Below are 14,788 nucleotides of genomic sequence, written 5' to 3' on the forward strand. Positions count from 1 at the left end.
ACACGCACACACACACACACACGTATTTAGAAATAACAATGTTGTACAACATAGCTATTCCTAAGCTTACTGCTTTGTTTTGTTTTTAATGGTTGTAACATCTTTTCACTGTCATAGTTTTATAATTTCATAATTCTGTAGGTTGTATATTTTTAGCAGTAATGCTGCTATAGCCAATAAACCGTACATTATTATCATTATTATTATCATTATTATTATTATTATTATTATTATTATCATTATTATTATCATTATTATTATCATTATATTGTAACTATTATTATTACTATTATTATCATAACACACACACACTTAGACATACACAAACATACGCACACATACACACATACACGCACACACACATTCACATACACACGAATACACATGAGCACATATACACAGTCATGCCCGCACACACACGCTCTGAGCTCTTTTCCGGGAGGGTAATAGCTGTCGATCACGAGTCCAACACGTGATCCAAGACAATGGTGAATCACACGTACGCACGCACATAAACGTACACTGTTTGTATACCCTTGTGAGGTCTTCGTGTCAATCTCACGGTAAATTCGTGAGAGATTAATTTCAATTTTCCAAAACCCTTTCTCACGCATTCTCTCTCCCTCTTTCAACCCCGTTGTGTCAACACCAGGGACTCTTCCAACCACAAACTCCATTCTGCCAGCCACCGAACCGGACGATAGTTGGCAGGCTCGTAGTCAGGTGTGGCGGCAACAGGTGGCAGCAGCGGCAACGCATATAAGCCGATGCGGAGTGCGTGGGGAGACAGATCCTCGTTCTTGCGCGCTGCTCAGACTCACAGACTTACACTCCAGGTGGGTTTGTTAGCAACACTCCTAAGGCTGGACTCCCTTACCCATCGCTCAAGACTAGCCACGTGGACATGTCTGGATACAGACTGTACTCCTAGTGATTTATTTGTACGTTTTCGTCTGTGTTCAATAAAGAATCAGTTGCGGTGGTTAAATGTCTTTGGGAAACGTGCTTTTGGTTCATTCCCAGGCCTAGTGTGTTTGTTTCAGTCGTTTTATTCACGTGTTTCAAGTGTTTCACATCTAGTTTGAAACTTCAGTAACTCCCCGATGAAAGAAGATGTTCTGGAAGTAAATCCCATTATCAACTTAATCATTGAACTTATCTTCGTATTCAAGGCCTTTATTTTATATTTTGAATTCGATGGTGCTTTTACACAATTTATGGATAATTGTTGCCTCAACTTCCACTGGCTGGATACCCGGAGCCCCACAATGACCGGCAACGATTCTCGACCCCTCCTTCATATATATTTCTGAGAAAAATATTGCACCTTTTTCTTTTTTGTATTTAGGTGGGCCAGTTTCTTTGTGTAAAAAAGTGAAGGAAATATAATCTACAAAAATATATATATATTACAAAAAAGACAACGAAAAGAAAAAGGAAAATTAGGTTAGGTTGGTATTTATGTTTCATTTATTCTATATTATTTATCTTATTTATTATTTATTTTTATTTATCATTATTAGGTCGACTCTCTTCTGAACCGTATTCTTCCAAATGGTCTGTAATTAAAGTAAAATTTAAAAAAGATTCCAGATATAACAGAAATATATATATGGTTCTGTCAGCTTTCAGTGTGATTTTAGTATTTTGCATTCGAGTCTCTTAGAATATTAACATTATTATTTGGATACAGAAATATGAAAAAAAAGGAGACTACGTTCAGCGTTAGCTATCATGAACCTTATTTTCTAATTGAATAAGGCCGTTATTAGCGTACTAGTTCTTGGATCCCACGTATATCCTAAAGTGTACGATAATTCTTATCACAAACCCAAGACATCGTTATCAGTAAGTCAATATGGCATCTGTACGAGACTGGAAATCTTGCCATGACTAAGAGTAAAATCATTTCTACAATGGAAAACAACATCAACAACAAAATCTCCAAATATTCAACGAGAAAGACGACTTTTACCCGTGCAGTCCCGATAAATAAGTTCCGACTGGAAAAACGTATTAACATACCTAAAACAAATTTAATAACTCAGGACAGTTTTATTTAGATGCGTTGGATTCCTATCTCGATTCAAAATGTTGTACCGAGTTCTGTTCGCATTTATTTATATATCTATTTATTTATTTATTTTATTTATCTATTTGTTTATTGTTGGGTCTGTAGAAGCCACATGTCGTTCGATCAAACCAGCCTCAAACAATACTGTCTCAAATATCGTCTGAACAATGTGGCATCTATGATATAATAAGTACTATTGTTAATATCATCAACCTCATCATCATCATCAATATTAATATTATTATTTTGTTTCTATCATTATTACTATTAATCATTATCATTATTCTGGCTGGCGAAAGCCTATTCTTTTTAACTTATATGCATTCCTTAGATTTAACGTTAGCACACAAACGCGCTTACACACAAACACACATACACACGCAAACACACAAACACACGCAAACACACAAACACACTTTAGCTCTATAGTGTTCCTAAGGATAGAATCGCTGATTATCTTTGACGAAATCTGAGTTGTCTATTATCTCCTAAACTGTTCATCCTTATCCCCCTCGTGTTGTGTGTGTGTGTGTGTGTGTGTGTGTGTGTGTGTGTGTGTGTGTGTGTGTGTGTGTGTGTGTGTGTGTTAGTGAAAAGGCCAATGTCATAATTACTCCAGGCACTGATACCACGGAAAAATATCTAACGAGGTAAAATTTTCTCTTTGACAGAATCCTATCCTGCCCAAAAACGTCTCCAACTTCGGAACCTCATCCGGACGTCCAGAAGACTCAATGGCGTGAAGAAATAAAGACAGAAAAAGAAATAAAAGGATTGGAAAATGTTGTCTGGCATTTCCACCAGAATGTAGACACAAATTAAACGAAGGAGAAGGAAGTGAGTAAAGGGATCGCAAGTCCAAATGACGGTTGCAAGAAGACTCGAATTCAAAAAGAGAAACGAAGACGATGCTGCCTTTGAAGAGGTCGCTCTCGACAAAGGACTGAATTTTCCAAAGATATAGTAGGTTTCCCAGAAGGAACCCATAACGACGCGACAAAGGAAAAAAAGTAGCAGGGACGACAAAGGGGGAAAAACATGATCTGACAAAGGCCACGGCCAAGCGAGACACTCAAAGACTCGAGGAGCCAGACCAGACAGCATTAAAGGTTTCCGTGAAGCCCAAGAGTATGACGCCAGAAAATTCTTACTTCCACAGTATCGCGTGGCCCAACAGGTAAGATATTCAATGTAACTGTTTTTTTCTTGTGTGTGTGTGTGTGTGTGTGTGTGTGTGTGTGTGTGTGTGTGTGTGTGTGTGTGTGTGCCTGTGTGTGTGTGTGTGTGTGATTGGGGCGTCGAAACCAAGAAGTGAGCTTGTGGCAATGAAATCTAGTTTTCAACAAACATTATTTATGTTTTTGTTTCTCATTTATCGAGGTCATATATATTTTCTATCGTGCTGTTATCAAATGCCTCATTACTTCTGTGTCACCCTGTATATGTATTTCTGAGTCACTCCCCCATTTTTTCTCTTTTTTTTTGGGGGGGGGAGGGGATAATTTGTCTACATTTTTTTTTCTAAATATATTGATCACAATTCCTCTTTCTCCAGTCCTCCAGTCACATGTCAGTTAACTAACTGTTCTTGTAGTCTCATACAATCCTTATTAGACTGTGTGTGTGTGTGTGTGTGTGTGTGTGTGTGTGTGTGTGTGTGTGTGTATTTACCTAGTTGTATTTACCTAGTTGTATCTTACGGGAAGGGGAGCTATGCTCGTGGTGTCCCGTCTTTGTATCTCGCCATATCTAGTTTGCTCTTAAATTCTTGTATTGTTTTTGCACACACTGTTGTTTCGTGTAATATGTTCCATACATCCGCCACTCTGTATGGAAAGCTGTTCTTTTTCAGGTCTCTCCTATAACTGTCCTTTTTTAGCTTCCTTTCCTGTCCTCTTGTGTTTTTTTTTTTTTTTTGTCCCAATTTAGTAAGTCCTCTGTATCAAGGACTTCCATGCCTTTCATGATTCTGTAGGTGGTCAACAAGTCACCTCTTTCTTCATATGAGAGTTTTTATTGTGTTGGGGCCATCTTCGTAGTTGCTCTCTGGATTCTGTCAATCTTCTTTATATTCTTTTTTGTACTGGGTGACCATATTGTCCCTGCGTACTCCAATTTGAGCCTTATCAATATGACTAGTATTTTCTTTACCATTTCATCAATCAAGTAAAAGGTACTTTTATTGATCTTAGCAAGTTATAGGTTTCGCCGACAATTTTGTTTATATATTTGTCAGGGGATATATCTTTTGTGATGATCACTCCCAGGTTTTTGTGTGTGCGTCTGTGTGTGTGTGTGTGTGTGTGTGTGTGTGTGTGTGTGTGTGTGTGTGTGTGTGTGTGTGTGTGTGTGTGATTCACCATGGTCTTGGATCATGTGTTGGATTCGTGATCGACAGCTACTTCCCTCCCGGAAGAGAGCTCAGAGCTCATATATGACCGATCTATGGGTAATGCTGTGACCTTACACGCACGCCCAACTCCCCACCCACGAGAGTTGGAGTAACGACTTGCAGCTCAGCAATACTGAAATTTCAACCTTGGCGGGATTCGAATCCGAACGCCGTAGTGGCGGCCGCGATCGCTACCACTGCGCCGTCAAGTCGTGTGTTTGTGTATTTACCTAGTTGTATTTTACGGGAAAGGGAGCTACGCTTGTGGTGCCCCGCCTTTGTATTTCGTAGTGTCTAGTTTGCTCTTAAATTCGTGAATGGTTTTTGCACACACTACTGTTTCGTCCAGTTTGTTCTAAGTGTCCACCACTCTGTGTGGAAAACTGTTCTTCTTCAGATCTCTTCTATAACTATTTTTTTGAGCTTCTTTCCATGTCCTCTTGTGTTTCTGTTGTCCCAATTTAACAAGTCCCCTCTATCGATTATTTCTGTGCCCTTCATGATTCTATAGATGGCCAGTAAGTCGCTTTTCTCTCTTCTTTGCTCCACAGTCGGTAACTCCATTTTAGCCAGTCTCTTTTCATATGACAAGTTTGAAAGTGTTGGAGCCATTTGTGTGTGTGTGTGTGTGTGTGTGTGTGTGTGTGTGTGTGTGTGTGTGTGTGTGTGTGTGTGTGTTTGTGTGTATGTATGTGTGTGTTTGTGTGTATGTATGTGTGTGTGTGTGTGTGTGTGTGTGTGTGTGTGTGTGTGTGTGTGTTTGTGTGTATGTATGTGTGTGTGTGTGTGTGTGTGTGTATGTGCGTGTGTGTTTGTGTGTATGTATGTGTGTACTCATCCACGTGTTTGTATGCGAACGTGTTTGCCGTAGTCTCCCGCACTTCGTGACCTCAACAAAGCGAGACCCAATCGAACTTCGCGATCTCGATATCCCCAAGAGACTTGTGGCCCACTTCTGGTGGAGTGCCACCTCCACCCTCCCCCCTCCCCTCCCCCTTCACTCCCGCCCACTCCGTCACTCTCCACATCTCACGACGTCTTCTCACTTCTTCGTCAGGCGAGGTGGCTGGTGGGCGAGCAACGTCATGGCTTCTGAAGGTCACCCGGACCTCCTGGCCAACGTGACTTTAGTTGATCTGGTACCAGATGTCCTGGTGACCAAAGTCCTCCCCCACTGGCAACAGTTCAAGGCGCCTCATCCCATCTGGCAATCCATGTTTGGCGTTCTCTACATCCTCCTGGGTAAGTGAAAATATTCACACAAATGATAACTAGATTCTTTATAGGTAAGCAAGCATGTAAAAAAAAAACATACGTACACAAGGAAATGAAGAAATAGTTTTCTATAGAGATGCTTAAATATTTGGAATCAATTAGAAGGTGGAATAATTGATGAATTTGAATTCAAATTTAAATATGATAATTAGAAATCAAGGATATAGATTAAATTGGAACTGTACATTAATTTGAGGTTAGGTATGACAAACTGAAGAGTAGAAAACGGGACCCGACGAGTGTTGTTCCTTTACTGTATACTACAAATAGGTAAACACACACACGCACACATACATACACACACACACACACACACACACACACACACACACACACACACACACACACACACACACACAGACACACACACACACACACGACTCAGTGATGCAGTGGTAGCGATCGCGGCCACCAGTACGGAGGTCTGAGTTTGAATCCCGCCCAGGGCTGAAATAATTTCAGTATCGTTGAGCTGCGAGTCGCTACTCCAACTCTCGTGGGCGGGGAGTTGGTGGTATGCGTGCGTGTAAGGTCATAACATTACCCATAGATCAGTCATATATGAACTCTCTTCCAAGAGGGTAGTAGCTGTTGATCATGAGTCCAACACGTGATCCAAGACCATGGTGAATTACACACACACACAATACACACACACACACGCACGCACACACACACACACACACACACACACACACACCTGCAATACACGAATGATTTAGGTTTTTACTGGTTATGATATTTGCATGTGATAAGAGGCGTTAAGAAACAGAGGGGCATCCATGCCACTTTACTGGTTTCGAGTTAACTACGGATATATAAAGAGAAGGCTTGTGTTTTTCACAATCTGCACATAACTTGTAACCAGTAAAAAAAAAAAGGCGGGGATGCCCCTCTGTTTCTGGGCGCCCAATCTGTTCAACCACAGTGAAGTTGACAGAGGGTAACTGACCTACACTATGTCACAGTGAGCCGTCGCAATACCTAAGAACATCAAATGAAAAATGTCAAGTGAGATGTGACCACGGTTTATGAAACGCAAACCAAACCATGTTAATTAAGTATCAGATAACGTTAACGTGACCTCCTTGACTCATCTCTTTTATGTCCATGGAACACGTTTATCCACTATTTTCTCCACATTTTTACTGCCAATGTCACTATGGGTTATTGTGGGACGTAGATGTGTGTTCAACAGTCATCCTTTTTTTTTTTTTTTTTGCACGTATTTTGTCTGGTATTTTATGTGTGTCCCATTGTCAGATCTCTTATTATACTTTTAATTATCTATCTGGTGATATTTGGCATTCATTTGGTTGAGGTTGAGCTTTGATGGAAAAGGAAATTTCGACGCGTTTTTTCTCTTTCTTCTTCTTTGTTTTCTTTCTTCTTTCTTGTTTTCTTATTTATTTTTGTTTCATTTTTATAGTTTCTTTCTCTAGTTTGTTTTTCTTTTCTATTTTTTTTTCTTTTTCTCATGTTTTTCTATTTTCTTCTAATTTCTTTTTTTCCCTTAGTTTTTTTCTTATCCTCTTATTTTCTTTTTTCCTTATTTTCTTCTTTTTCTTTTGTTTTTTATTCTTTTATTTTTTCCTCATATTTCCTTGATTTCTTTTTTTCGATTTATCTTCTTTTCTTTATTTCTTTATTTCTTTTTTCTGTTCTTAGTTGTTATTTTTCTATTTTCTTCTCAATATCTTTCTCCTCTTTCTCTTAATCTTACACATATTTTTTCTCCTTCTCTTATCTCCTTCCTTTCTTATCCTTCCTCTTCTTTTCTTCTTCTTTTCTTATCCATCCTCTCATTCTTTCTCTTCCTTCTTCTCTTATCATTTTTTTCCTTTTTATCCTATCCTTCTTATTTTCCCTTCCCTTCCTTTTTTCTTTTCTCATCCATCTCCTCTTTTTTTTTCTTTCGCTTTTCCTGTCCTTCTTTTCCTTTTTCTTTCCTTATCCTTCTTCATTTCCTCCTCTTCCTTTCCTTATCTTTCCTTATCCACCTTCTCTTTCTCCTTCTCCTTCTTTTATCATCCTCCTTCTCCTCCTCCTTCTTACACGAAGTACCTCTTCGAACTGAACGTTCTTTGTCTTCTGGGGATCACAACGTTCCAGCTTCCAGACGACGACGCGATCACCGTCTTCCTTCCGTGACGGTTTGTCCGCTGAGCTCCTTCCTTCTCCTCTGCCATCCATCTCTCAGACGCGACCATTCATCCATCGTTCATCCGCTTCCGCTACACGCTAATCTTCACTACCCAACGCCCACGCCCACACATTGATACCATCCCCCTCTCCCGATTCCTCTCCCTCCTCTTTCTCACCTCATACCTCCTCCTCTTCCTCCTCTTTCTCACCTTATACTTCTTCCTCCTCTTTCTCACCTCATACCTCCTCCTCTTCCTCCTCTTTCTCACATCATACCAACTCCTCTTCCTCTTCTTTCTCACCTCATACATTCTCCTCCTCTTCCTCCTTTCTCTCCCCTCATACCTCCTCCTCCTCTTCCTCCTCCTTTCTCTCTCCTCATACCTCCTCCTCCTCTTTCTCCCCTCATACCTCCTCTTTCTCCCTTTATACCTCCTCTTCCTCCTTTCTCTCCCCTTATACCTCCTCCTCTTCCTCCCCTTATACCTCATCCGCCTCTTCCTCCTCCTTTTCCCCTTATACCTCCTCCTCCTTATCCCTTCATACCTCTTCTTCTTCCTCCTCCTCTTCTCATGCCTCCTCCTCTTCTCCCTCCTCATTCTACTCTTTCTCCCCTTATACCTTCTCTTCCTCTTCCTTCACCTCTTCTTTCTTCCGTTATACTTCCTCCTTTTCCTCTTTCTCCTCGTCTATCTTCCCCTCATAACTCCTCCTCCTCTTTCTCCTCTTTTACCTTTTCTTCCTCCTCCTCTTTCTCGCCTTTCAGTCCTCTCCTCTTCCTCCTCCCCGTTCGCTAAAGCGTCCTCGTCGCTCTGTTAAACGAGTTAGTTCTCCCTCTGAAACGCTTAAACACATCAACGGAAAATCTATACCAGGGAGTCCTAGCTATTTGCATAGATTGCATTAGTTTTTATATTAATTAGTTTGGTGACAACACCACAATATACATGATTACAAACAAATGGACCAACATATGTGTTGTTTTATTTTGTCTTGTTTTATTTTGTCTTGTTTTATTTTGTTTTTGTTTTATTTTGTCTTGTTTTATTTTGTCTTGTTTTATTTTGTCTTGTTTTATTTTGTCTTGTTTTATTTTGTCTTGTTTTATTTTGTCTTGTTTTATTTTGTCTTGTTTTATTTTGTCTTGTTTTATTTTGTCTTGTTTTATTTTGTCTTGTTTTATTTTGTCTTGTTTTATTTTGTCTTGTTTTATTTTGTCTTGTTTTATTTTGTCTTGTCTTGTTTTATCCTATCTTATTTTTCTTTGACTTAATTTTATTTTATTTTACTTTACTGTATTCTATTTAATCCAATTTTGAATGACTTTATTTCGTTTCATTCTATGATACAAGCAGAAGTGTAAGTCAATTCAACATCAACACCTCGTCTATATTCTTCAAACTTCCAGCGTGTCTGCAATGAGGCCATGGAATCAATCAGGAGAGATGATCCTCATGAAGGCAGACAGGAGGCTTATAGAGAAAACCACCTTAGCAAAAAATCACATTACCCGCATGTCACATGCACACAAGACTCACTACAATCGTATTTTTAAACAAAGACGCGACGAGACCCGACAGACACCCAGGTTTCATTAACTTGGCTGGATGTCGTTGTGTATCCGAACCAACAAATGAACAGAATGACATCGGATCCTGATACGTAATATGTTATGAGTAGTCATAAAGGTGCGTGTGTGTGTGTGTGTGTGTGTGTGTGTGTGTGTGTGTGTGTGTGTGTGTGTGTGTGTGTGTGTGTGTGTGCATGTGTGTGCGTGTGTATGTGTGCGTGTGTGTGTATGATTCACCTCGGTCTTTGATTCACCTTGGTCTTTGGATCACGGGTTGGACTCGTGATCGACAGCTATTTCCCTCCCAGAAGAGAGCTCAGAGCTCGTATGACCAATCTATAGGTAATGCTATGACCTTACACGCACACACACACCCAACTCCCCGCCCACGAGAGTTGGAGTAACGAATCGAAGCGCAGCGATACTGAAATTATTTCAGCCCTGGGCAGGATTCGAACCCGGACCGCCGTAGTAACAGACGGAGACTCTACCAACCACGCCACCGTGTGTGTGTGTGTGTGTGTGTGTGTGTGTGTGTGTGTGTGTGTGTGTGTGTGTGTGTGTGTGTGTGTGTGTGTGTGTGTGTGTGTGTGTGTGTGTGTGTGTGTGTGTGTGTGTGTGTGTGTGTGTGTGTTTTTGTAGGGAAGGGGTAGTTGTGTGAATGTGTGTACGTGTGGGCGTCTTTACCTATTTACCATAAAAGGATGAAAGCTACGCTCGTGGAAACCCGTTTCTTTGTCTCCATCGATAATGATACTGCGTGCCGGAAAGATGATTATTGTGTGTGCGTGTGTGTGTGTGTGTGTGTGTGTGTGTGTGTGTGTGTGTGTGTGTGTGTGTGTGTGTGTGTGTGTGTGTGTGTTCTTGTATATCCAAACGTATAACTCTACGGGAATAATTACGTATTCATATACACACTTACAAAGGATTACAAAGGCGGAGCATGCCGACAGGAGACCTTTTGGTCGGTGAAATGGCAAATGAACTTCAATATCTCTAAGTGTAGCGTGTTAAACGTAGGGCTACACAACCCCGAAAATAGATACAACTTACAACACGTTTTTAGAAAAATCTGAGTGCGAGAGGGACTTGGGAGTTCTGGTGAGTCCGGGCCTTAAAACCAGGAAGCAGTGCATTAGCGCCAGAAATAAAGCTAACAGGGCATCAGGTTTCATTGCTAGGACGGTAACAAACAGAAGTGCAGAGGTAATTATTAAACTCTATCTAGCGATAGTTAGACCCATCCTTGACTATGCGGTACAGTTTTGGTCTCCGTCCTACAGAATGGACATAAATTCACTAGAATCAGTACAGAGAAGAATGACCAAAATGATACATGGACTCAGTAATTTGCCTTACGAAGAGAGGCTTAGGCACCTAAACTTACACTCTGGAAAGACGCAGAGTGCGGGGTGATCTAATAGAAGTGTTCAAGTGGATCAAAGGCTATAACAAGGGTGATGCAAACAAGGTCATCATAATAAAACAACAGGGCAGGACTCACAGTAATGGGTATAAACTGGACAAATTTAGATTTAAGAAGGAAATAGGCAAGAATTGGTTTACTAATAGGGTGGTCGATGAATGGAATAAACTTAGTAACCATGTAGTAAGCGCTGAAACTATCAGTTGTTTTAAAAAACGATTAGACAACGTTATGGATGGGGATGACAGGTGGTGATGGATACGGAGCTGCCTAGTTTAGGCCTTATGGTCTCTTGCAGTCTCCTTTATTCTTATGTTCTAATGTTCTTATGTTTGGTCCATATCTAGCTCGGATGCGAAAAAATCATAATAATGATAAACAAATAAATGAATAAATAAAAACTATAATAATGTAAATAATAAATCAAATATATAAATAAATGCATAGGTATAGTTAAATAATAAACAAACAGGTAAATAATTAATAATACTAAATTGACATATAACTAATGATTAATGAGAATCAAACAAATAATAATACACAAACGGACAAATTATAACAAAACAAATAAACAAATAATACAAAATAAATTATAGTCATTACAGCATCTTGCTTAGGTGTTTATCTAAATGATTCTGAAAGCTTCGAATTGAACTACATTGCACTGCCTCTGCAGGAAGTTTATTCCATTCGTTAACTACACGGTTGGCGAAGTTGTTTCCAAATTAAATCAATTTCCGGACAGAGTTGAGACCATTGTTTCTTATCTGATTCTCATTCAGTGTGAAAATTTTGTCATTTTTGATGTTGTCAATTCCCTTTACAAAGAACGCCAATCTTTTGTTAAGTTCGAATCCTGACAATGTCTGGTTTTTCATCCCCAGGAATGCTCTCAATGATGGGGAACAGCTTGGTGTTGTGGATTTTCAGCATCTCGAAGACTCTGAGATCGGGCATCAACATCCTCATCGTCAACTTGGCGTTTTCAGACCTCATGATGATGTTGACTCAATTCCCTATCCTCGTCACCAATTCTTTCAACCAGAAATGGATGCTGGGTGCACTAGCTTGCGAGGTGCGTTTCAAATTATTTTTCTATTTTTTCATGGTTTTATCACACTATTAGTCCGTTTCATTTGACATAAGTGGGATTTTATCTTATGCTAAAAGGCTTTCTTTATGACGAGTGATGAAAAATATTCAGTGGTAAAAGTGATGTAAAATCAATGTCCTTTTGTTGGGTATCCTTTAAGTTCGTTTCATTTGACATAGTGGGATTTCATTTTATGCTAAAAGTGTTTTTTTTTTTTTTTTTTTTTTTTTTTTTTTTTTTTTTTTTTTTTTTTTTTTTAAAGACGAGTGATAAGAATTTTCAAATTTTTTAAATTATAAAAAATCAGTGTCTTTTTGTTGGGTACCGTCTGAGGTCGGCATTCCCAATAGAAAACGAGCCGACAAGGCAGCTCGGGATACGGCAACGACTCTTTTCGATGCTTCCATCCCTCTGCTTACATTAGACATCTACCCTATTCTCCGGACCATTCTGCTACGCTTGTGGCATAAACTCTTAAAGAAACACATGATAAACATTGAAGACTATCAAACCCTCTTTCCACCAACAATTATACACTTAAGAACATCGAATCAATTTTTTTTCCATGTCTGATGACTGCCCCTCCCTTCTTGTTTTTGTGGTACTTCTCTCCTTCATTCTTTCTGAATTTCCTACCTTCTCAACCCTTCGTAACAGCCTCCTCTTCTCCCACCTTTTGAAACAACAATTCCACTGTATCTCATTTAAGAAACACTATCAATTCCTCTATTTTTTCTACACATTACCCTTCAAGAAACAGGCTACTTTTCAAACTATAGCTTCCTCATTTCATATGCACCTAAAGGAAACGCCCCAATATTCCCGCAGTTCTGAACTCTTACGTTCTAATTTTTTATCCCAAACTCCAATAATCCTCACCTCCCACAATTCTCCAGACATCGAAATATATTGTCCCAAATTGCTAGCAAATTATCAGCTACGAAATAAAATACTTTTTTCTAATAAGTATAGTCTTATCTTCCAACTTACGTGTTAAGTGCGCCTCACACTAAGCCGATTTTCGCCAACCGTTGAGTTCGTTTGAGTAGAAACGACTTCGGTCGCAATCTTCTACTTTTCGAATATCCAAATGCCAAATTACCTTTACGTCATATACTGAGTAACTGAGTGACAAACTAAGAGAAGATAAACACAGGATATGACGCAAAGGTAATTTGACATTTGATTATTCGAAAACCAAAATATTGTAACCGAAATCGTTTCTACTCAAACGCACTCGCAACGGTTGGGGAGAATCGGGCCAGCGTGAAGCGAACTCTAGTATACTGACACAGTGTTTCGTTTTGGTCCACAGGTATATGGCTTTTGTGGGGCGCTCTTCGGAACCATCTCCATCATCACAATGACCCTCATCGCCATAGACCGTTACAACGCCATCGTGACGCCATTCGCTGGTAAGTTTCGAAATCTTTAAATTTAAAATTTTCTGTTTTTTAATGAAGAGACAATATCTCGGACGAGATCAGAATGTAGTGAAAAATTCATTACAAGAATAGAAGAAGAGGATAACTACGAAGGTACAATCTAGTGGAGAAACTTCACCCAAATAGTCTAAATGACAATCTTACGAGCTTAACAAGCGTCTGTAGAGAAAGGAGAATTAGAAAACGTATGAAGTCTTGGCTGCATGTCTTACGCAGTCACTGTTTCAGGGAGTTTCGTGACACCCCTACGGTTCAGAGTCGCTCAGTATTCATTTATGATTGGAGACTAATCTTAAAAAAAGATGAATGCATCGAGGCAGTGAGGGCTATGACGTCACGGTCCGTGTGACACCCAACGTCCAGGGTTATCAGATTTCTCAAGCGGGAATATTCTAGAGTCTAGAATAGGAACAAAAAGATTTAATATTATTTTTGCTAATCTAGCATATTTTCATCAGTCTAGAATGCAGACAGCAGATGAAAATATGTAAGATTGGCAAAAATAATGTTAAATATTTCTGTTCCTATTAATACGTTCTGTTTCTGTTATAACTCCTTAACTAAGTAATTAAATAATTTCGCAAACACAATTAAAAGAAATAAAAACATACAAGGACACTTGTCGGTATGGTCTTCCTGTGAAATCCCTTTTGTAAATAACCAAAGAATTGAACCAATCCTTCCAGGAGAGTTTCTGTACTAAAAAGAATCGTCTCATCTCAACCAGAAGCTCTCTTTAAGAAAAAAAAAAAAAACGTCACCGGGGTTTCTGTACTGAAAAGAATTGTCTCAACTTAGCCAGAACAATCTCTAAGAAAAAACTCTTTAAGAATTTTTTTTTCTGGGGTTTCTGTTCTGAAAAGAATCGTCTGATCTTAGCCAGAAGCTCTCTTTAAGAAAAAACTCTCTTTAAGAAAAAACTCTCTTTAAGAAAAAACTCTCTTTAAGAAAAAAAAAAATGTCACTGGGATCAAGGGATTACTCGGGAAAACCTCTGGATTCTCCTCCGAGACAGCAGGAGATTCCCCAAACGAGGAAAATTGGTAACGCTAACAAGGACAAATTACAGAAAATATGAAGCGAGTACAGCGCCCTCACCAAAAAAAGAAAATCACAAGCGAACGCATTTACTTCGTCTTCGTGTGTGTGTGTGTGTGTACGTGTCTGTACATGTGTGTGTGTGTGTGTGTCTGTGTGTGTGTGTGTACGTGTGTGTGTGTGTAAGTGTGCGTGTGTGTGTACGTGTGCGTGTGTACGTGTGCGTGTGTGTGTGTGTGTGTGCGTGTGTGTGCGTGTGTGCGTGTTTACACGTCTAACAACCAAAAATCTGGACCATCGATTGGACAACGTCAAATATGAAGACACATA

At 39.5% G+C, this 14,788-nt stretch overlaps 1 protein-coding gene across 1 annotated transcript in view; it reads left to right on the plus strand.

Annotated features, from left to right (window-relative positions):
* The first annotated feature begins 795 nt into the window (after window positions 1–795).
* Window positions 796–14,788, plus strand: part of LOC143039692 (rhodopsin-like) — a 47,797-nt gene continuing 33,804 nt past the window's right edge. The window contains exons 1-5 of the mRNA XM_076209930.1: window positions 796–836; window positions 2,746–3,251; window positions 5,524–5,708; window positions 11,767–11,957; window positions 13,291–13,390. Coding sequence (XP_076066045.1) covers window positions 3,205–3,251; window positions 5,524–5,708; window positions 11,767–11,957; window positions 13,291–13,390 — 523 coding nt within the window. The 5' untranslated portion in view covers window positions 796–836; window positions 2,746–3,204. The remainder of the gene's footprint in view (window positions 837–2,745; window positions 3,252–5,523; window positions 5,709–11,766; window positions 11,958–13,290; window positions 13,391–14,788) is intronic.

Source organism: Oratosquilla oratoria, chromosome 27 (assembly GCF_046742065.1).
Source record: "Oratosquilla oratoria isolate Oo_2021 chromosome 27, ASM4674206v1, whole genome shotgun sequence".
Taxonomy (NCBI): domain Eukaryota; kingdom Metazoa; phylum Arthropoda; class Malacostraca; order Stomatopoda; family Squillidae; genus Oratosquilla; species Oratosquilla oratoria.